The sequence below is a fragment of the Callospermophilus lateralis genome, chromosome 1 (assembly GCF_048772815.1).
Source record: "Callospermophilus lateralis isolate mCalLat2 chromosome 1, mCalLat2.hap1, whole genome shotgun sequence".
Lineage (NCBI taxonomy): Eukaryota > Metazoa > Chordata > Mammalia > Rodentia > Sciuridae > Callospermophilus > Callospermophilus lateralis.
Window position 1 is genome coordinate 30,008,221 of NC_135305.1, and position 16,344 is coordinate 30,024,564.

A 16,344-nucleotide genomic window follows, 5' to 3' on the forward strand; every position below is an offset into this window, starting at 1 on the left:
ATAGGTAAGCTTATAGGAAAATTGTAAAATTCATTGGAAGGAGATAAAGGATTACTCTGGCAGCAGATTAAAAATATGAGATGATGTAGAAATGGGGCATATATTAAGAGCAAACCCTAACATACTGACAAAGCAGGACCTGTGGATTCAAAGGAGACCGCATGGGTATAAAGTATCTTCCTTTATGCCCACGAGGTTCTTTGTGTTCTGATGGAACATCTCAGTGAGGACATGCTTGCTGTCATGGTTTCATTAATACATCCATTTGGTTAAAGAATAATTCCCCAAACAGAGATTACATACATTGGAATCAGACAAAGAAAAAAGACTAAAAGGTATGTTCTATTTTATGCAAACACTATTTTATAAAGAACTCTACAGTATTCCAGAGCAAGAAAACAATAAACCATAAGAATATCATTCACATTTCCTCTGAAAACCATTCCGGGATCAGAGACGTAGAGAGAATACTAAGTGATAAAGAGAGCATGGGCTTTGGAAAGAGGTAGATCTGGGTTCAAATTCCACACCTCTCACTTATTGGTACTAAAACCAAATTGTTTTGACATCTGTGACTCTTGGTATTTTTATGTATACAGCGATGGTAATTTATGGCTGCAATGAAGGTCAGTGATAATTTATAGAAAGTATATAATACACACAGGACACACAGTCAATATAATTATTCATTATTATCATAGTTAGAAAATGTTATTAATGTAAAGTGCATTAAGAAAGGAAATATATCATTAATGCACTGCAAATAGGAACTGCTTGACTCCTAGTTATGTGTAAGCTTAAAATTTTTCAGAAATATTCATGAGCCAGTGGCCCTGCATAATTTACACATTATATAGATATTATTTACAGTTGATGTAAAGGTGGTTAGGTGGGTTTGAATAAGGGAAATCAGAGAATGCAAGAACTTATATCTCACAAAAAATGGCTAACTCCAAACTAAAAATAAAAGTCATAATTTTGTGGACAGGACATACAGTCAAATTCTGAGTTAAACTGATTTATTCCAGTTAGAAATGATGCTACCATTTCATGGTTCATCTTAGAGTCTTCTCCTTGGTTTGTACTTTCTAAGACTTGGCCTAGGAAGGGGTGACCTCATGAAAGGATTTCCAGGTTTCAGGAAGATAAGGTGGTAAATGTCACAAGATCTGCAAGGCTTTGTTTCTCTTACCCTGACCTAAACAAAGACCAGGTGACAGACCTCACCTAGGGAGGAGCATATATACCCCTGGATCATTGCACCTGTCACTGGGTGTCTGGGGCAAGACACTAATTCTGCTTCTGTTGGGCATCTGAAAGAGTCACATTATTGAGGCAAAGGCAGGCACATGGACATATTTACTGGAACCAACTTGAGCAATATCCAAAAGTTTAATAGCACGGTCGACAGTAAGAGTAAGAAAAAGAGAATGGGCTGGGGGTGTAGCTCAGTAGTGGAGCATAAGCTCAGAATTCAGGTTTTGGATTCAATTTCCAGCATACCACCCCTCATGAATAAAAGAAGAAAACAAAAATGCCATTATTAACTATGAAAGGAGATGAATGTGTATATGTTTGGATAGATGGGATAGGGCAGAGGTGGCAAACAAGAATGTGTATTAAAAATCCTTTAAAATTTTCTTTCATTCCTTTTTAGTTTTTCTTTTACAGCAGCATTTTTGCTAAAAATTGATTATAGAAATTTTTAGAAATAATTAAAATTCTTTTGATTTGCAGCTTTGAATATATGTGTATACACACATATATGTAGACAAATATAGTTATTTCCATTTAATGATGATACTGTTCTTAAAAATGTGATAAAATGTCATGTCACAAGCTAAAAACATGGTTTCATTTTAAAGTGTTTGTTTTTTTGCCTTCTTTTTTTTTAGTGCTTGTTTTTTGAAAGTAAAAATCTCCTTAAACACAAACATTTCTCTTTAAGATTATGCAAATATAACATGTATGAAGACATAAATGGTATGGATATATTTTGTATACAATCAGAGATAGGAAAAATTGTGCTCTATATGTGTAATATGAACTGTAATGCATTCTGCTGTCATATATAACAAATTAGAATAAAAATAAGATAAAAAAGATTATGCAAATACAGCTTTTCCTTTTAAAAGAAAATTCAGTCTTATGTCCAGTGTGAACTTTTATGGTCCATATATGAGCATTGTGAAATCCTGATCGGCTCATTAAGAAGTAATTGCATCACATTCCACCATTTGAACCACTGAATATAAGCCTTAAATACTTGAGATTTATACTGGAAAGACTGACAGGATACAAGATCTATAAATGGTGTTGTTAGAAAAAATTTCTCAAGTACTTTAACAGTGACACTAGGGTGCAGCATTGTCCCTTTTCTCTGGCAAGGTAATGTATTCAGAGGAAATAAAACATAATAATTTTGATGATACAATGCCAGAAACTGAAAAATAAAATCTAAAGGCACAATCGAACTTTACAGCTTCTTTACTCCTGGCAACCTAGGATTGTCAGGCCTTTGCCAAAAGTGGAACCAGCTTTCCCTTGGAAGTACGTCAGACAGGCTAGTCAAATATTCCTTCTGGTCCACTGTACTGGCTTCACGTACTAAGGGAATGCTGACAAGATTGCAGGCTGTGCTGGAGGAGAACAGAAACCCCAGGTAGTTTAAATAAGGGAGAGCAGGTGATGGTCTTCTGAGCCTGGAAAGCTGAGTTCAGTACAAAGTGTCTTTCCTTTCAACTGAGGGGCACTGGAAGGTTCGACTTTCATGGTTCCCTCTTTTTTTTTGTGTGTGTGGGGTGCAGGTAGAGGAGATTGAACTCTGGGGCATTCAACCACCAAGTCACACCCCCCAGCCCTATTTTTGTCTTTTATTTAGAGACATGGTCTCACTGAGTTGCTTAGTGCCTTGCTTTTGGCTGAGGCTGGCTTTGATCTCATGATTCTCCTGCCTCAGCCTCCTGAGCAGCTGGGATTCATATTTCCCTCTTTAGGGTCACATGCACACAAATTGTGTCCAGTGACCATGGGCAGAACAGTTGCAAGTTCACCACTAAATGATCAATGGACCTGATATCTAGAAAGAGGGCAACTTGAAGGCTGAATTTATCCATCTCAAAGAGTGGTCAGTTATTGGCAGCAGCCCCGGACCTGGGAAGCCCCCAGATAAAACCAAGAACCAAAAACCAGACAAAACTTGCAAATGTTTTTTAGGTCTTAAAGTCATTGGGTTCTGACTCAGGGTAACATTGGCACCAGAGGAGGGCTATCAGAGGTGCTTCCAGTCACCAGAACAAAGTCTGGTTTCATTTTTATTCTAATTCTTTTAAGCAGTTATGCTTGAATAGATAGTGCTAACATAAACTTCTGTTCTTTTTTGCAGTCTTACAGACTTCAGATTTCATAAAATTTACCAGGATTCCTAGAAAATGTCACAGAGCAATGATCACTGCTATTTTTAGTCAGAGTACCCACTTTCTCTTTACTCCACCCCAGTGCTGATGGGGTTTAGTAAATGCACAAACCCCAAAAAGATGCCATGCTGCACGCTGTGAGAAGAAATGTTCTGGTTATACTCTATGAACATTAAAGCAGACAGACCCTCACAGGCACCAACATGCAGTCGTGAATAGAGTTCTGCAAACTATCAAGGAGCAATGTAACAACTGGAACCCAGAATTTTGAGACCAAGAAAGGATCATATGGAGAACTCAAGTTACAGTTTCATTTCTCAAATGAAGTTAAGAAACAAAAAGATTGAATAATTAGTGATGAATTATAATACCAACAACAATCATTAACACTGTTAAAGCACTTACTACGTGCCAAACACTTTGCAAGCCTTTGACAGGGTGTTTTAAATGACTTTCTCAAGGTTGCAGTTAGTTAGCCACAGATCTAGAATGAGAATCTAGGATTCTCATTTCTTATTTGGTGCTCCAAAGAAAACAGGATGGTGTAGCATCCCAGTCATAGCCCAGGAAATCAAATCAAATCAAAACAAATAAACAAACAAACAAACAAACAAAAACAATGCAAAACAACCTGGATGACCAAGGATATTTGATATGGACAGGAAGCCCTCTGGAAAAGGATGGGTTATTAAGCCGCCAAGTGCCTTACCTCTGTTGGGAATGTTTGAAATAACCATGAGCAGACAACACATCTGCTCCAAAGAGGTGGAGCTTAGCGGAGAAAGAGGGGCAGCAAAAAGATCCACACAAGCAGCACACAAGCCTCCAAAGCACAGCAGTCAGACCACACATCATGGTGGACTCATAAGACAGTACTTATACCCTGTCCCCACTCACCACACAAATAATACTGTCTGCAGCAGCAGCTTGGGGGTAAGAAAGACAAGAGATAAACATATTATATGAAAGTCAGAAAAAGTCATTGTAAATGTTTCCATGCTATATAGACATTGATTACAGTGATTACTTACTCCAAGATTTTTCCTAGTTGATCGACATCAGAACTTCCACGAAAAAGAGGCCTAAAAGAAAAAAGATAGATCTTAAGGAATTATCTCAGGTTACATTTCAATCATATTTGCCATTATCATTGTTCAGTAGGAAGCAAAATATTCTCTGTGAGTGGGAAAAGGAGGAAAGAACGGTGATGTCTTTCCTCTGGCCAGTGAAGTGACCCCTACTTTCACTTATGGTAAGGATCACTCACAAGCAGCCGATGATACCTGACTCTGGTGTTTCACGTCATGAGTATTCTATTGGCCGTCACTGCAACAAGAACCCTCCCACCATCAACTCAGGTTGTGATGTTGGTGTTCACTTTGTGACAGGGCAGAACACATCCTGGTCCTGTTCTCACCCCAGGGGTAGATGAGACTCTCTGAAGCTATTCTTGATGAGATGCTTCTCAGAGCACGATTTACACCACTTCCTCATGGGCCTCTCTCCTATTTGTCCTAAATCTGCAGCGAGCCATTTCTGGGTCTGTTTTCTTGATAATGCCCTCTTCCTTTCTCCTAATATTATGGTTGCTAATCGTGAAGAGATCAAAAATCTTTACTCCAGGCTTCAGAGATGATTGTGTCCTCTTCTGCACACACAGCCCTCCTGGTCTACACTGATCCTTTAACTGGCAATTAAATAAGCTCACTTCGTAATATTTTTGGTGTTTTCCCAAACAGGTCAAATAGGTCCTTGAGAGTGGTCAGGGACTTCTCTAGGTTTCCCCATAATCTTTGTCCTAATGCTTTACCTTAACAGGTACATGGTTACCAAATATTTCACTTGACTTTGTATATACCTATCATCCACAAGTATATTCTCTCCTAACTCCTAGCTCATCAGAAGCAGGTATTTTCAACACTAATATATTGTAAAATATTTGTGGCCTATTATCAGGAGCCATATTTCATTTTATACTAGATATAAATTCATAAGGCCTCGAGTTCTTAAATATTTTCTATGCACAATCAATGCACTTGCTGTATAGGTCAAATACAGAGAGTCCTACAGAATCATAGCATTAGAAGACACCTAAAAATTCTTCAGTCCTACTTTGTATTCCTGTCATTATTCCTGAAGATAATTATTTCCAAATGTGATGAAAAATACTTTGGGCTGGACTGTGTCCCCCTTAAATTTATACTTTGAAGCTCAACCTTTAGTATCTCAAAGTTTGACTATATTTGGTGACAGGAACCTTAAAGGGTAATTAAAATAAGGTAGTTAGGGTGGGCCCTAATCCAATTTGACTGGTGTCCAAAAAAGAAATTTGGACAAAGAGACATCAGGGGTATACATGTGCACAGAGAAATGACCACCTCAGAACCCAGCAAGTAGGCAAGCCAAGGAGGGAGGCCTGGAAGAAATCAAGTTGACACCTTGATCTTGGACCTCCAGCCTACAAAACTGAGAGAATACATTTCTGTTCTTTAAGCTATTAAGTCTGCTATTGTGGCAGCCCTAGAAAACAAATACAGGCAGCTTGCACACCACTTATGTAGCCAAATTCATGAAGAATTATAGAATTGGGTTCTAAAAGACATCTAGACAGTTGTTTTTTGGGGTGCTGGAACCCAGAATTCTGCATGTGCTCTACCACTGAGCTACATCCCCATCCCCTACACAAGCCTTAAAAAAAGCACAGTGAGGCAAGCACAATGACACATGCAGATGATCCTAGCAAATTGGGAGGCTGAGGTAGGAGGATCACAAGATCAAGACCCAGTCTTAGCAACTTAGTGAGACACTTGTCTCAAAATTAAAAAAAAAAAAAATACTGGGTAACGTGCCTCTGGGTTCAATTTCAGTACTGGGGGTAGAGGGAGACATCAGAATTAAAACAAACAAACAAACAAACAAACAAAAAAACACCAAAAAACCAAAACCATAGGGCTGGGGTTGTGGCTCAGCGATAAAGCACTTGCCTAGCATGTGCAAGGCCCTGGGTTTGATCCTCAGCACCACATTAAAAAAAAAAAAAAAAATCAATTAAAAAAAAGCCCATAAAGGGCTGGGGATATAGCTCAGTTGGTAGAGTGCTTGCCTTGCATGCACAAGGCCCTGGGTTCAATCCCCAGCACCACACACACACACAAGCCCATAAAAACAGGGAAAACAATGGGATATTTTACTGTTGTATCTAGCATGGTGCCAAGTGCTCCCCAAATATGATCTTCGTAATTCTCACAAAAATTTCAGGAGAAATGTAGTATTATTATTGTCCTGATTTTCAAATGAGGAAATGGGATCAGAGATAGTTAAGTCACATGACTTAACTAATACATATCAAACTGCAGATATGAAATTCAAACTGGGTTTGTCTTGCCCAAAGCCTGTATACTCCACTATTATGTTGTAGTACTTTTATTTTGTTCTGTTAGTTCAGTCATCTCAGCTAATCCTCTAGAGAGAACAGCATGGGACTCTGAAGGGCACTTCAGAGACCTGATATTTCACAAGCTGGTGCCTGTGGGATTCTGTATTATATTCAGTTTGCTTTGCAAGTGTCTTTAAATTCTTTCTCTACTATAACAGGGAACCGAGCAATCCACCAGATCAACTGATACTCTCTGTAACTTAGTGACTGGCGGCTATGGTCTGAACTTTGGGGTCCCTCCAAAATTCTTAGAGTGACACCTAATACCCAATGCAATAGTATTAGGATATTAGATTTTAAAGTCCTTCCCCATCAAGCTCAATCTTTGAAGAGTTGCTTTACCCACACTTACTCAAGACACAATTTTTCATTCTATCCAAAATACCAAACTTGTGTTTCATAGAAACAACAGTTTTCTTTCTTTGCATACCCATTTATTTCCTTAATATGAAAACAATTATGAAATTACAAAAAATAAGCATAACAGGAATTACGAGATTTAGGAACACACACAATTGACCCCTCCTGGTTAAGCATACATCTTGAATGGCTAGAGTGGTGGGTGTGCCAGCTTAGCAAGTTTATAGACAAAATTGAGGGCATCAGTTAAACTGATGAGCTGGTGAAGTCTATGCACACATGCCAACCCTCACCTTTCAGGAAGGAAGCTGTTCTCCACAAAAGCAGGGCAAAACTACCCGTAGAGTGACATGGACAGCTTAAAATACATAGGTAGGCCATGGCTATTGGGAAACAAACAAACCAGACTATCGTGAATGGATGTTTCTCCTAGGCAAAGGCATAAGACTAACTCTTATTCTGGGGCATGTGTCTTGGTCTGTTTGGGTTGATAAACAGAATATAAACAGAATACCACAGGCCAAGGCACTTGCAAAAACTGAAATTTATTTCCAGTTCTGGAGGATGGGAAGTGTAAGTAGGGGCCCACTTCCAGGTTAATGGATGGCTCTTTTCTTGCTTTCTCACACTGTGGAAAGGGTAAAGGACCTCTCTGACCTCTTTTACATGGGCACTGATCCCATTTGTGAGGGTTCCACCCTCAAAACCTCATCACTTCTCAAAGGCCCCATCTCCTAACACCTTAAAGGTTAGGACTTCACATTACCTTACCAACATATATCAAAGGAACACCAATCTTTAGTTTGTAGCAGTGAGCACTGAAACAGGGACCTGAAATTCAGTTGCACCTTTACTGTTTGGGTTTCATTTCCTTTTTCATTTCATTTCTGTCCCCTAGCAACATTCTAAATTTCTTGTTAGCTCCATTATGCCTTTAAACAAATGTGTGCTATGCTTAAGCTAACATTGGCTAGGTGTTTTAAATATTTATTTTTTTAAATTGTGGTTGGACACAATACCTTTATTTTATTTATTTATTTTTATGTGGTGCTGAGGATCGAACCCAGGGCCTCGCATGTGCCACTGAGCCACAACCCCAGCTCCGAAGTAGGTGTTCTAGTAGAGCACTTTCAAAGTCATGTTTTACCATACAGCCAGGATATAAAGTCTTATCTTTACTTATTGGCTGGAATTTGCCCCAGTTATGATGTGCCTTTTTCCATCCTTGAGTTAGAACTGGCCCATCAGTTTGCTTCTTTTAATAAGGAGTACAGGAAGCAGAGGTCTGAATCCTGACCATTATTCTGTGAACACTTAGCAAAACCTGCCTTGGAGAATGCTAGAAGCTCTGAGACAGCAATGTGGTGTACAGGTCACCACCTTAGGGAGTGTGACTCTGAGCTCTGTTAACTTAGGTTTGCAGCAGATACAGTATGAGTTATATATAGCTACTAAGCCCTGAATGCATGCAATCAGTAATTAAAATGCATCTCTGGATGAGAATACATAGTCACAAGAAAATGGAAATGAGTTATGTAGGAGGGAACAGTCCAGGAGGTGAATTTTGAATGTGACTAAACTTTTAGAACAATTTGGTCTTTGGCTGAAAATTCTGAATAGTTTTGTCGGGAGATTTTTTTTTTCCATATGAGAGGATGATGTGTACATCAGGAACATGAAGAGGTATAAGGGATTCAGAGGAAGGATGGAGTATTTCATCATGGTGAAATCTTGAGATGCTATGGTATAATATGGAGATGTAAAGATACATGATATAATCTGTCTTTAAATCAAGCTGTCTGGTAAAAAATATCTTGGGGCTATCAGGTGTCTTTATGTATAGTTATTCTCTCCTTGGGTTAGCTGACTTAAATATCCTTAAATTCATTTAATTTATGGCATGTTTTAGATAGATGGATATGAACATAATCTTTGGTTTTGTGGAGAGTTTATTTCTACAGCCTTAGATAATTTTATAATGGTAGGAATAATTTGGTTAACACATACAATGAATTGGACTTTATTATACTAGTTCTTTATTATATTATTGTAACTAGTTCTTTATTATAGAACAGAGTTGGAAGGAAGTAGATGGTTGAAGAAGCAAATAAAAGGCTGAAAGAGACATAACAGAGACAACCTGAAGAGGTCCAAAGCCATGTTGAACTCTTATTTTCTTCCACTGCCTGAAAATCTACCTTCCTGGACATTCTAGTATATACTCAGAGAAGCCATGCTGCCATGCTTGGAGACCAAAATAAAAGCAGAATGCTCTTTATATAATGAGACAAAGGCCCATAAAAAATGAAAGCTATGCAATTTATTTTTCGAGAATCCACTAAGCAAAACCATCTTGCCTGCTTTTAGACATAAACCTTTTAGGTGACAAACCCAATTCTTTTTTAATTAATTATTTAAAGATAAAATTAGCAATAGAGAATAGAAAATCTGAAGGCTGTTTTTGTATTTTGTAAAATGTTTCTGCTTTATACAGTACATAAGGGGGTGTTAAATAACAAAATGGAAAGAGAACATCTACCAAGAACATCTCAAAATTAAGACAGAATAAATTATTTTCCTAGGGTTGGGGTTATAGCTCAGTTGGTAGAGTGCTCACCTAGCATGAGTGAGGCACTGGGTTCGATTCTCAGCACCACATAAAAATAAAATAAAGATACTGTGTCCACCTACTATAAAAATATTTAAAAATAGGGCTGGGATGTGGCTCACGGGTAGAACGCTTGCCTCACATGTGAGAGGCACTAGGTTTGATCCTCAGCACCACATAAAAAGTAAATAAATAAAATAAAGGTATTATGTTCATCTACAACTAAAAAAAAATTAAAAATAAATTCTTTTCCTAGAGCAACATTCAAGGAAAATGTTTTTATTATATAGGATATTGCATAAGGTCAGCAAGTTTCACTTATTTTACTATATCAAAAACTACAATTACTTACTTTAAATGACTTTCCAGTAGTTTAGGATAACCTTTCTCAAACTTCATTTGCTAAAGACCTTTGTTAACTCTCAATTTCACGAATCCCATTTACAGTTTTATGTTGGCATTTCCTGGCACCTGTCTTATGATTCTCTTTGCTTCCTAAGATTGTCTCCATACTCACCTCTCTGCACCTTATTTGCGTCATTTGTAAAATGGAGATAATGATGCCTACCTCATAGGATCAACTATGTGAGATTATGAATATATATCATCTATGAGAATACCCAGCTTCCAGCAGACCTTCAATAAGTGGTGACTAAACACATACACAGACACCCTCTCCTATTCCTAGCTGATATTATACACAGTTGACAGTACAAGTATTTCACAGGATGAACAAGAAAGAAGAGGCCATTTTTTTTTTTTTACCGTGTGGTGAACTCCAAATCATATTTAAGCTTAATAGTCCTTTCTCTGGGCCACTATACATTACAGCTCTTATAACATTATAAAGGAAAGAAAGTATTTTTGTAATGTGTGGACGATAAAATTTCCAGTGAGGATTACTTACATCTGAATTGGTAATGTTATTAAAATATCAATCACCATGTAGTAAAGTCTGTTATCAGTGAGGTGAATTTTTACAGGTCAAATTACAAAAGGAATCATGATTCAGATTAAGTGTCTTTTTAAATAGGCAACTAAATGAACATATAAATATCATTCATAATCTCATTGAACAGTGGAAAATAGCACTTAAAAGTGGGGTATATTTCCGTAGATGAGAAGTGTGTATGAGGAAATGATTCATGCATAATGAAAGATGAAAGACTTCATTTATAATACATTCATTGTACCAAAAAGACAAGGAAGTCATGGGTCACCCTATGGAGCACCTTTGTAACCTGCATTTGACCTGTGGCTATACTACAGCTGCTATCTTTCTTGATTAGTAGAGGAATTTTCCATGTTCATGAAGTGACCTTTTGAAAAATATAACTCTACATTTTTATCCTTGCTCCTCTGTTCTGTTCTAGAGTTGTTATCTGTTAAGTTAAAAAAGTTAACCTATCACCTTACAAGTTACCACCTAGTCAAATAATGGGATTTAGCAGAAAATCAATTAAATGATTTAGTTAGTAAACAATGAATGATCACCCACTAAGCACACAGGGCTGCAACTGAAGCCGGCAGATTCAAAAAAGAAGAAGGTATATAAAGTATAGATCATACTATGTAATATTACATATAGTCTATATATAATGTGTAATATACATACAAAATAGGTATTGAAATTATATCACAATTTTGTGTTTATGTAAGTAAATTTATTAAAATATAAATTTATAAACTTACACACACACACACACACACACACACACACACACACACACACACTCTAACATATTGATCCCTGTCCCTGTAGGAGACAACATGAACTAATGCAACATCACTACATGGAGGAGTTTACCCCATTTTACTGATGAGGGACAGAAGGCTGAGGAAATCATTCACTCTTTACTAGAATATTTGGAGGTGCCTGATTAACCTCTTTTTTACAGATGAGAAGTGACTTATCTGAGGAAACACAGCTGAGCAAGTAGCTAGGCTTCTCTGATTGACTTCAAGGGATAGCAAAATAGAAGCAGTGTTAAGAAAGATTAATTTAGCAGGGTTGAATCAAGGGGGCTGGAGATTGAGCCAGGGGGGTCAACTAGGAGGTCAGTGCAAAGAGATGACAAGGATCTAACTAGGTGAGATGAGGAAATGGGAAGAGATAAAAAGATATTTAAGATAAGATGATCCAAAGAAAGACTGAATGTGATTTGGAAGGAGCATGATCTTAAGTTGGTACTTTTAGTAAAGCCAGGAAGAATGAGATGTGTCTGCATGTGTGTGTGTGTGAGCATGTGTATATGTGTGATTAGAAGTCAAATTATCTTTAAATATAGTTAAAAAGGTATAGAGAATGAATAATACCCAAGCACCCCAGGTATATACCTCAGCAAATTGAAAACCTATGTACACACAAACACTTGTGTGTGTGAAGGTTCATAATAGCATTATTCTTAACAAACAAAAAGTGGCAGCAACCCAAATGTCCATCAGCTGATGAATGGAATTGGGTATGGCCCTACAAAGGGATTCGTTTAGTCATGAAAAGGATGAAGTCCTGGTGCAATGCGAATGACCCTTAAAACCATTATGCTAAGTACAAGAAGCCAGCTACAAACTGTGTGAGTCTATTTATATAGAACAGGCAGATCTATAGAGTCAGAAAGTAGATTAGTGGTCATTTGGGACTAGGGGATTAGGCAGGAAGTAACTCTACAGTAGATTGAATGTCTGTGTCCCTGCAACATTTGTATACTGAAATCCTGACCCCCAACGTGAGGTGATGCCTTTGGTGGGTGATTAGGTCATAGATGGGATTAGTGTCTTTCCAAGAGGCTCCAGAGGACTCCCTCATCCTTTTGCCATAAGAGGGCTGTCTAGGAACAAAGAAGTGGCCCTGGCTGGATGAGAATCTGCTGGTGCCTTGATCCTGGACTTGCCAGTCTCCTGAACTGTAAGGAATAAATTTCAGTTGTTCAGAAGCCATCCAGTTTATAGTATTTTGTTACAGAAGATTGAGATGAATAAAGACAGACTTAATGAGTGTGGAGAGTTCAAAACTAATTGTGCTGTTGATGGCATAACTCTGAATATGTTAGACTAAAACTATTGAATTGTCAATATTTTTTAAAAAATATTTTTTTAGTTGTAGATTAACACAATATCTTTATTTTCCTTTTCTTTTATGTGGTGCTGAGGACGACCCAGTACCTCACACGTGCTAGGCAAGCCCTCTACCACTGAGCTACAACTCCAGCCCCTGAACTGTCACTATTTATACTGAGTTGCATTATATGTGAATTATAATATCTCAATCAAATTGTGAAAAATGTATTTAAGAAATTATTTTTCCAAGCAAAGTTTACAGAATCAGGACAATAAAAAAATACTAAGGAAATTGCTTTAGGCCTAATTATATGAAAGGCTCAGTACCCGGTAGTGAAGGACAATGACATTTATTTTACCATATACTCAATCAAGTACACACCTAAAGACCTGTGCTTTGCAAGTTATGAATAAAGTAATAATATGGCCGGAATCTTTCCTATTGACTTATCAAATAGGATTAAATAATAAACTAACTCCTTATGATCTCTTCTAAGCATTTTATGAGCACTATTTTACAACCAGAAAGAAGAAAGCCAACTGCACAGCTACTTGTGTGTCTGTGATCTGTTCACTTTTTTTCTTAATTCCTTCTTGACTTCTTCATTTCTACAGACCAACCAGAGGCTCTCTGAGAACAGGGCCAACCTTCAGTTGTTTCTGTATCCAGAGCACACAATTTACTGCCCCGTCTGTCGATAACTGATACTATATTAATACATACTCAGTGGTTACTGCTCCTCCCTGGAAGAAGGCTTTTTTCCCCTTCTTTCTACTGATTTCAGCTCCTTATCTCAAAACCTATTTCTGGTTCATTTCTGGGTAATTCAAGTGTGAGCATGTATTTGTGTGTATGTATATATATATATAATTTTATTTTTTGAATAGATGTAGACATACTGAGAACCAAAACTGGATTTGATTTCTTAAAATTTTTATTTATTTATTTATTTATTTACATGTGGTACTGAGAATTGAACCCAGAGCTTCACACATACTAGGCAAGTTATGAATAAAGTAATAATATGGCCTGAATCTATGGCCTGAATACCATGGAGCTATACACCCAGCCCCTGGATTTGATTTATATTGCTGTGTCTATTGATGCTTTAACCAGTCTGCCCTAGGTACCAGACAATAATGCCTGAAAATAATGGGTATTCAAAAATCGACAATTATTCTCTGAAATCCCCAATCTTGCCCAAACTATTACAGAAGCTGCAAGAGGCAATCAGGATGGGGATTCTGCCCTTCCTTGCTGCACCTAAGGGATGGGCTCCCTAGGACAAGAAAGAGTAGCTTGAGAAAAAGTGTAGCAAAAGCAAAATAAATGAATAAAGGTTGACAGAGGGCATGGAAGGGAAAGAGGCCCTTGAAGGAAATAGCCCAGAAAGGAAGAAAGGCTGGTGGGAAAGACCATGGAAGAAAAATGAAAAGCCCAGTAATGGAAAGGAAGGATTGTGGCAGAAAGAAGAATCTGAGACTAAGTTCTGTCTCCCAATCAGGCACACAGAGAAGAAAATCCTCTACCAGGGAAAGGAGGTACCACTTACAGGAAAGACTCAGGTCTCTAACAAGTTAGAGTGTGGGGCATCTGTCTTTAGGAGGGACCATGAGTCTGGTAATTTCCCTAAAAATAAATAGCTGAATTAATTTCTTCTTGTTACCAGATGTTAATACTCTATTGCTCCATAGTGGGCTCACATTTACTGAGCTATGAATAATGTGAGAGCAAAGGAGGAGAAGAAGGCGAACTAGTAGCAGTAGTAGTAAGCAGTCACTAGTTTTTAATTCACAATGAGAATTAAACTAGAGCTCACCAAACCATCTGATTGCTGAATCACTGCAAAACTCACAAATTAATATATTTACTGAGTCCACTTTATATGACTAAAAAACAATTCCTTCCTTATCTCATTTAAACCTAATAACCCACCAAAGGCCTTATCTCCAAATATCATCACTTTATGGGGTCAGAGCTTCACACAGTAATTTTGTGGGGATACTAATGTAAGTTCAACAACACTTCCTTCCTCACACTACCAAATACAATGCACCTTTCTTACCTTTACCATTAGAAAGTGAGGCTGGCATGTTCTTGTCCAAAAGCAGAGACAAACATTATTGGTCTCTTGTGTGTCTAGAATCCAAGATTCTTTTTTTAAAACAATATTTGTAGTTGTTGTCAGGTGTGATGGCGCATGCCTGTAACCCCAGCAACTTGGGAGGCTGAGGCAGGAGGATCTTGAGTTCAAAAGGCAGCCTTTAGCAGATTAGCAAGGTACTTAGAAACTCAGTAAGACCCTGTCTCTAAATACAATATAAAAATAGGACTAGGGACGTGGCTCAGTAGTTAAGTGCTCCTGGGTTCAATTCCCATTTATTTATTTATTTTTTTAGTTGTAGATGGACGCAATATCTATTTTTTTTTTTTAATGTGCTGCTGAGAATCAAACCTAGTGTCTCACACATGCTAGGTGAGTGCTCTACTATTGAGCCAGAACTCTAGCCCATAGAATCCAAGTATTCTTTTAAGTATTTTCTGATTATATATGTGTATATATTTTACCAAATTACAAGTGTATTATTCTTTCAAAGCCTCCCTTATCTCATGCCTTCCAATTACAGGGCTCAGGGTAATTCTTAAGACATGGTAAGGAATGATTATGCAGTTAGCATTTGTATTGCTTTGTGTAGTATGGACATTTTAACAATATTAATTCCATAAACAGTTCTGTCTTTCCATTGTTTTGTAACCTCTTCTATTTCTTTCATCATCACAATAGCTAAGATACAGACCCAATCTCATCAGCCCATGAATGGATTAAGAAAATGTAATGTATACACACAATAGAGTACTATTCATTCATAAAAGGAAAGATATCATATAATTTGTAGTAAACAGATGGAACTGGAGGACATCATGTTAAGTAAGTCAGACACACAGAGACAGCTATCTCATGTTTTCTTTCATATGAGGATATTAAAAAAAAAGCAGTTGATCAGAATGTGTAATACTGATTACTAGATGCTAGGAAGGGTAGGAGGTAGAAAGAGGCTGGATAGGGCTGGGTTGTGGCTCAGTGGTAGAGCACTGTCCTAGCATAAATGAGGCACTGGGTTCAATCCTCAGCACTACATAAAAATAAATAAAATAAAGGTATTGTGCTCATCCACAACTAAAAATATTAAAAGAAAAAAAAAGAGAAAGAGTCTGGATAAAGGGTACACAAATACAGTTGGACAGAATATCTTCCAATGTTCCGCACAACAGAGGAGGGGGAACTATACAGTTCACAATAACCTCTTGTATATTTCATGAATAACTAAGTGGCAGGAACTCAAAGGCTCAAAACAGTAATGAAAAGGAGATAGAAATATTAATTACCCTGATTTGATCAGAGCAGTACATAATTATGTATATGTACTGAAAATATCATACTGTACCCCTTCAGTAAGTACAAATT

The 16,344-nt window shown here is 37.5% G+C and overlaps 1 protein-coding gene across 1 annotated transcript in view; it reads right to left on the reverse strand.

Annotated features, from left to right (window-relative positions):
- The window catches only part of Cdk6 (cyclin dependent kinase 6), a 205,718-nt gene that overhangs the window by 4,251 nt on the left and 185,123 nt on the right, over nt 1-16,344 (reverse strand). The window contains exon 5 of the mRNA XM_076861099.2: nt 4,448-4,498. Within this exon, the coding sequence (XP_076717214.1) occupies nt 4,448-4,498 (51 nt within the window). The remainder of the gene's footprint in view (nt 1-4,447; nt 4,499-16,344) is intronic.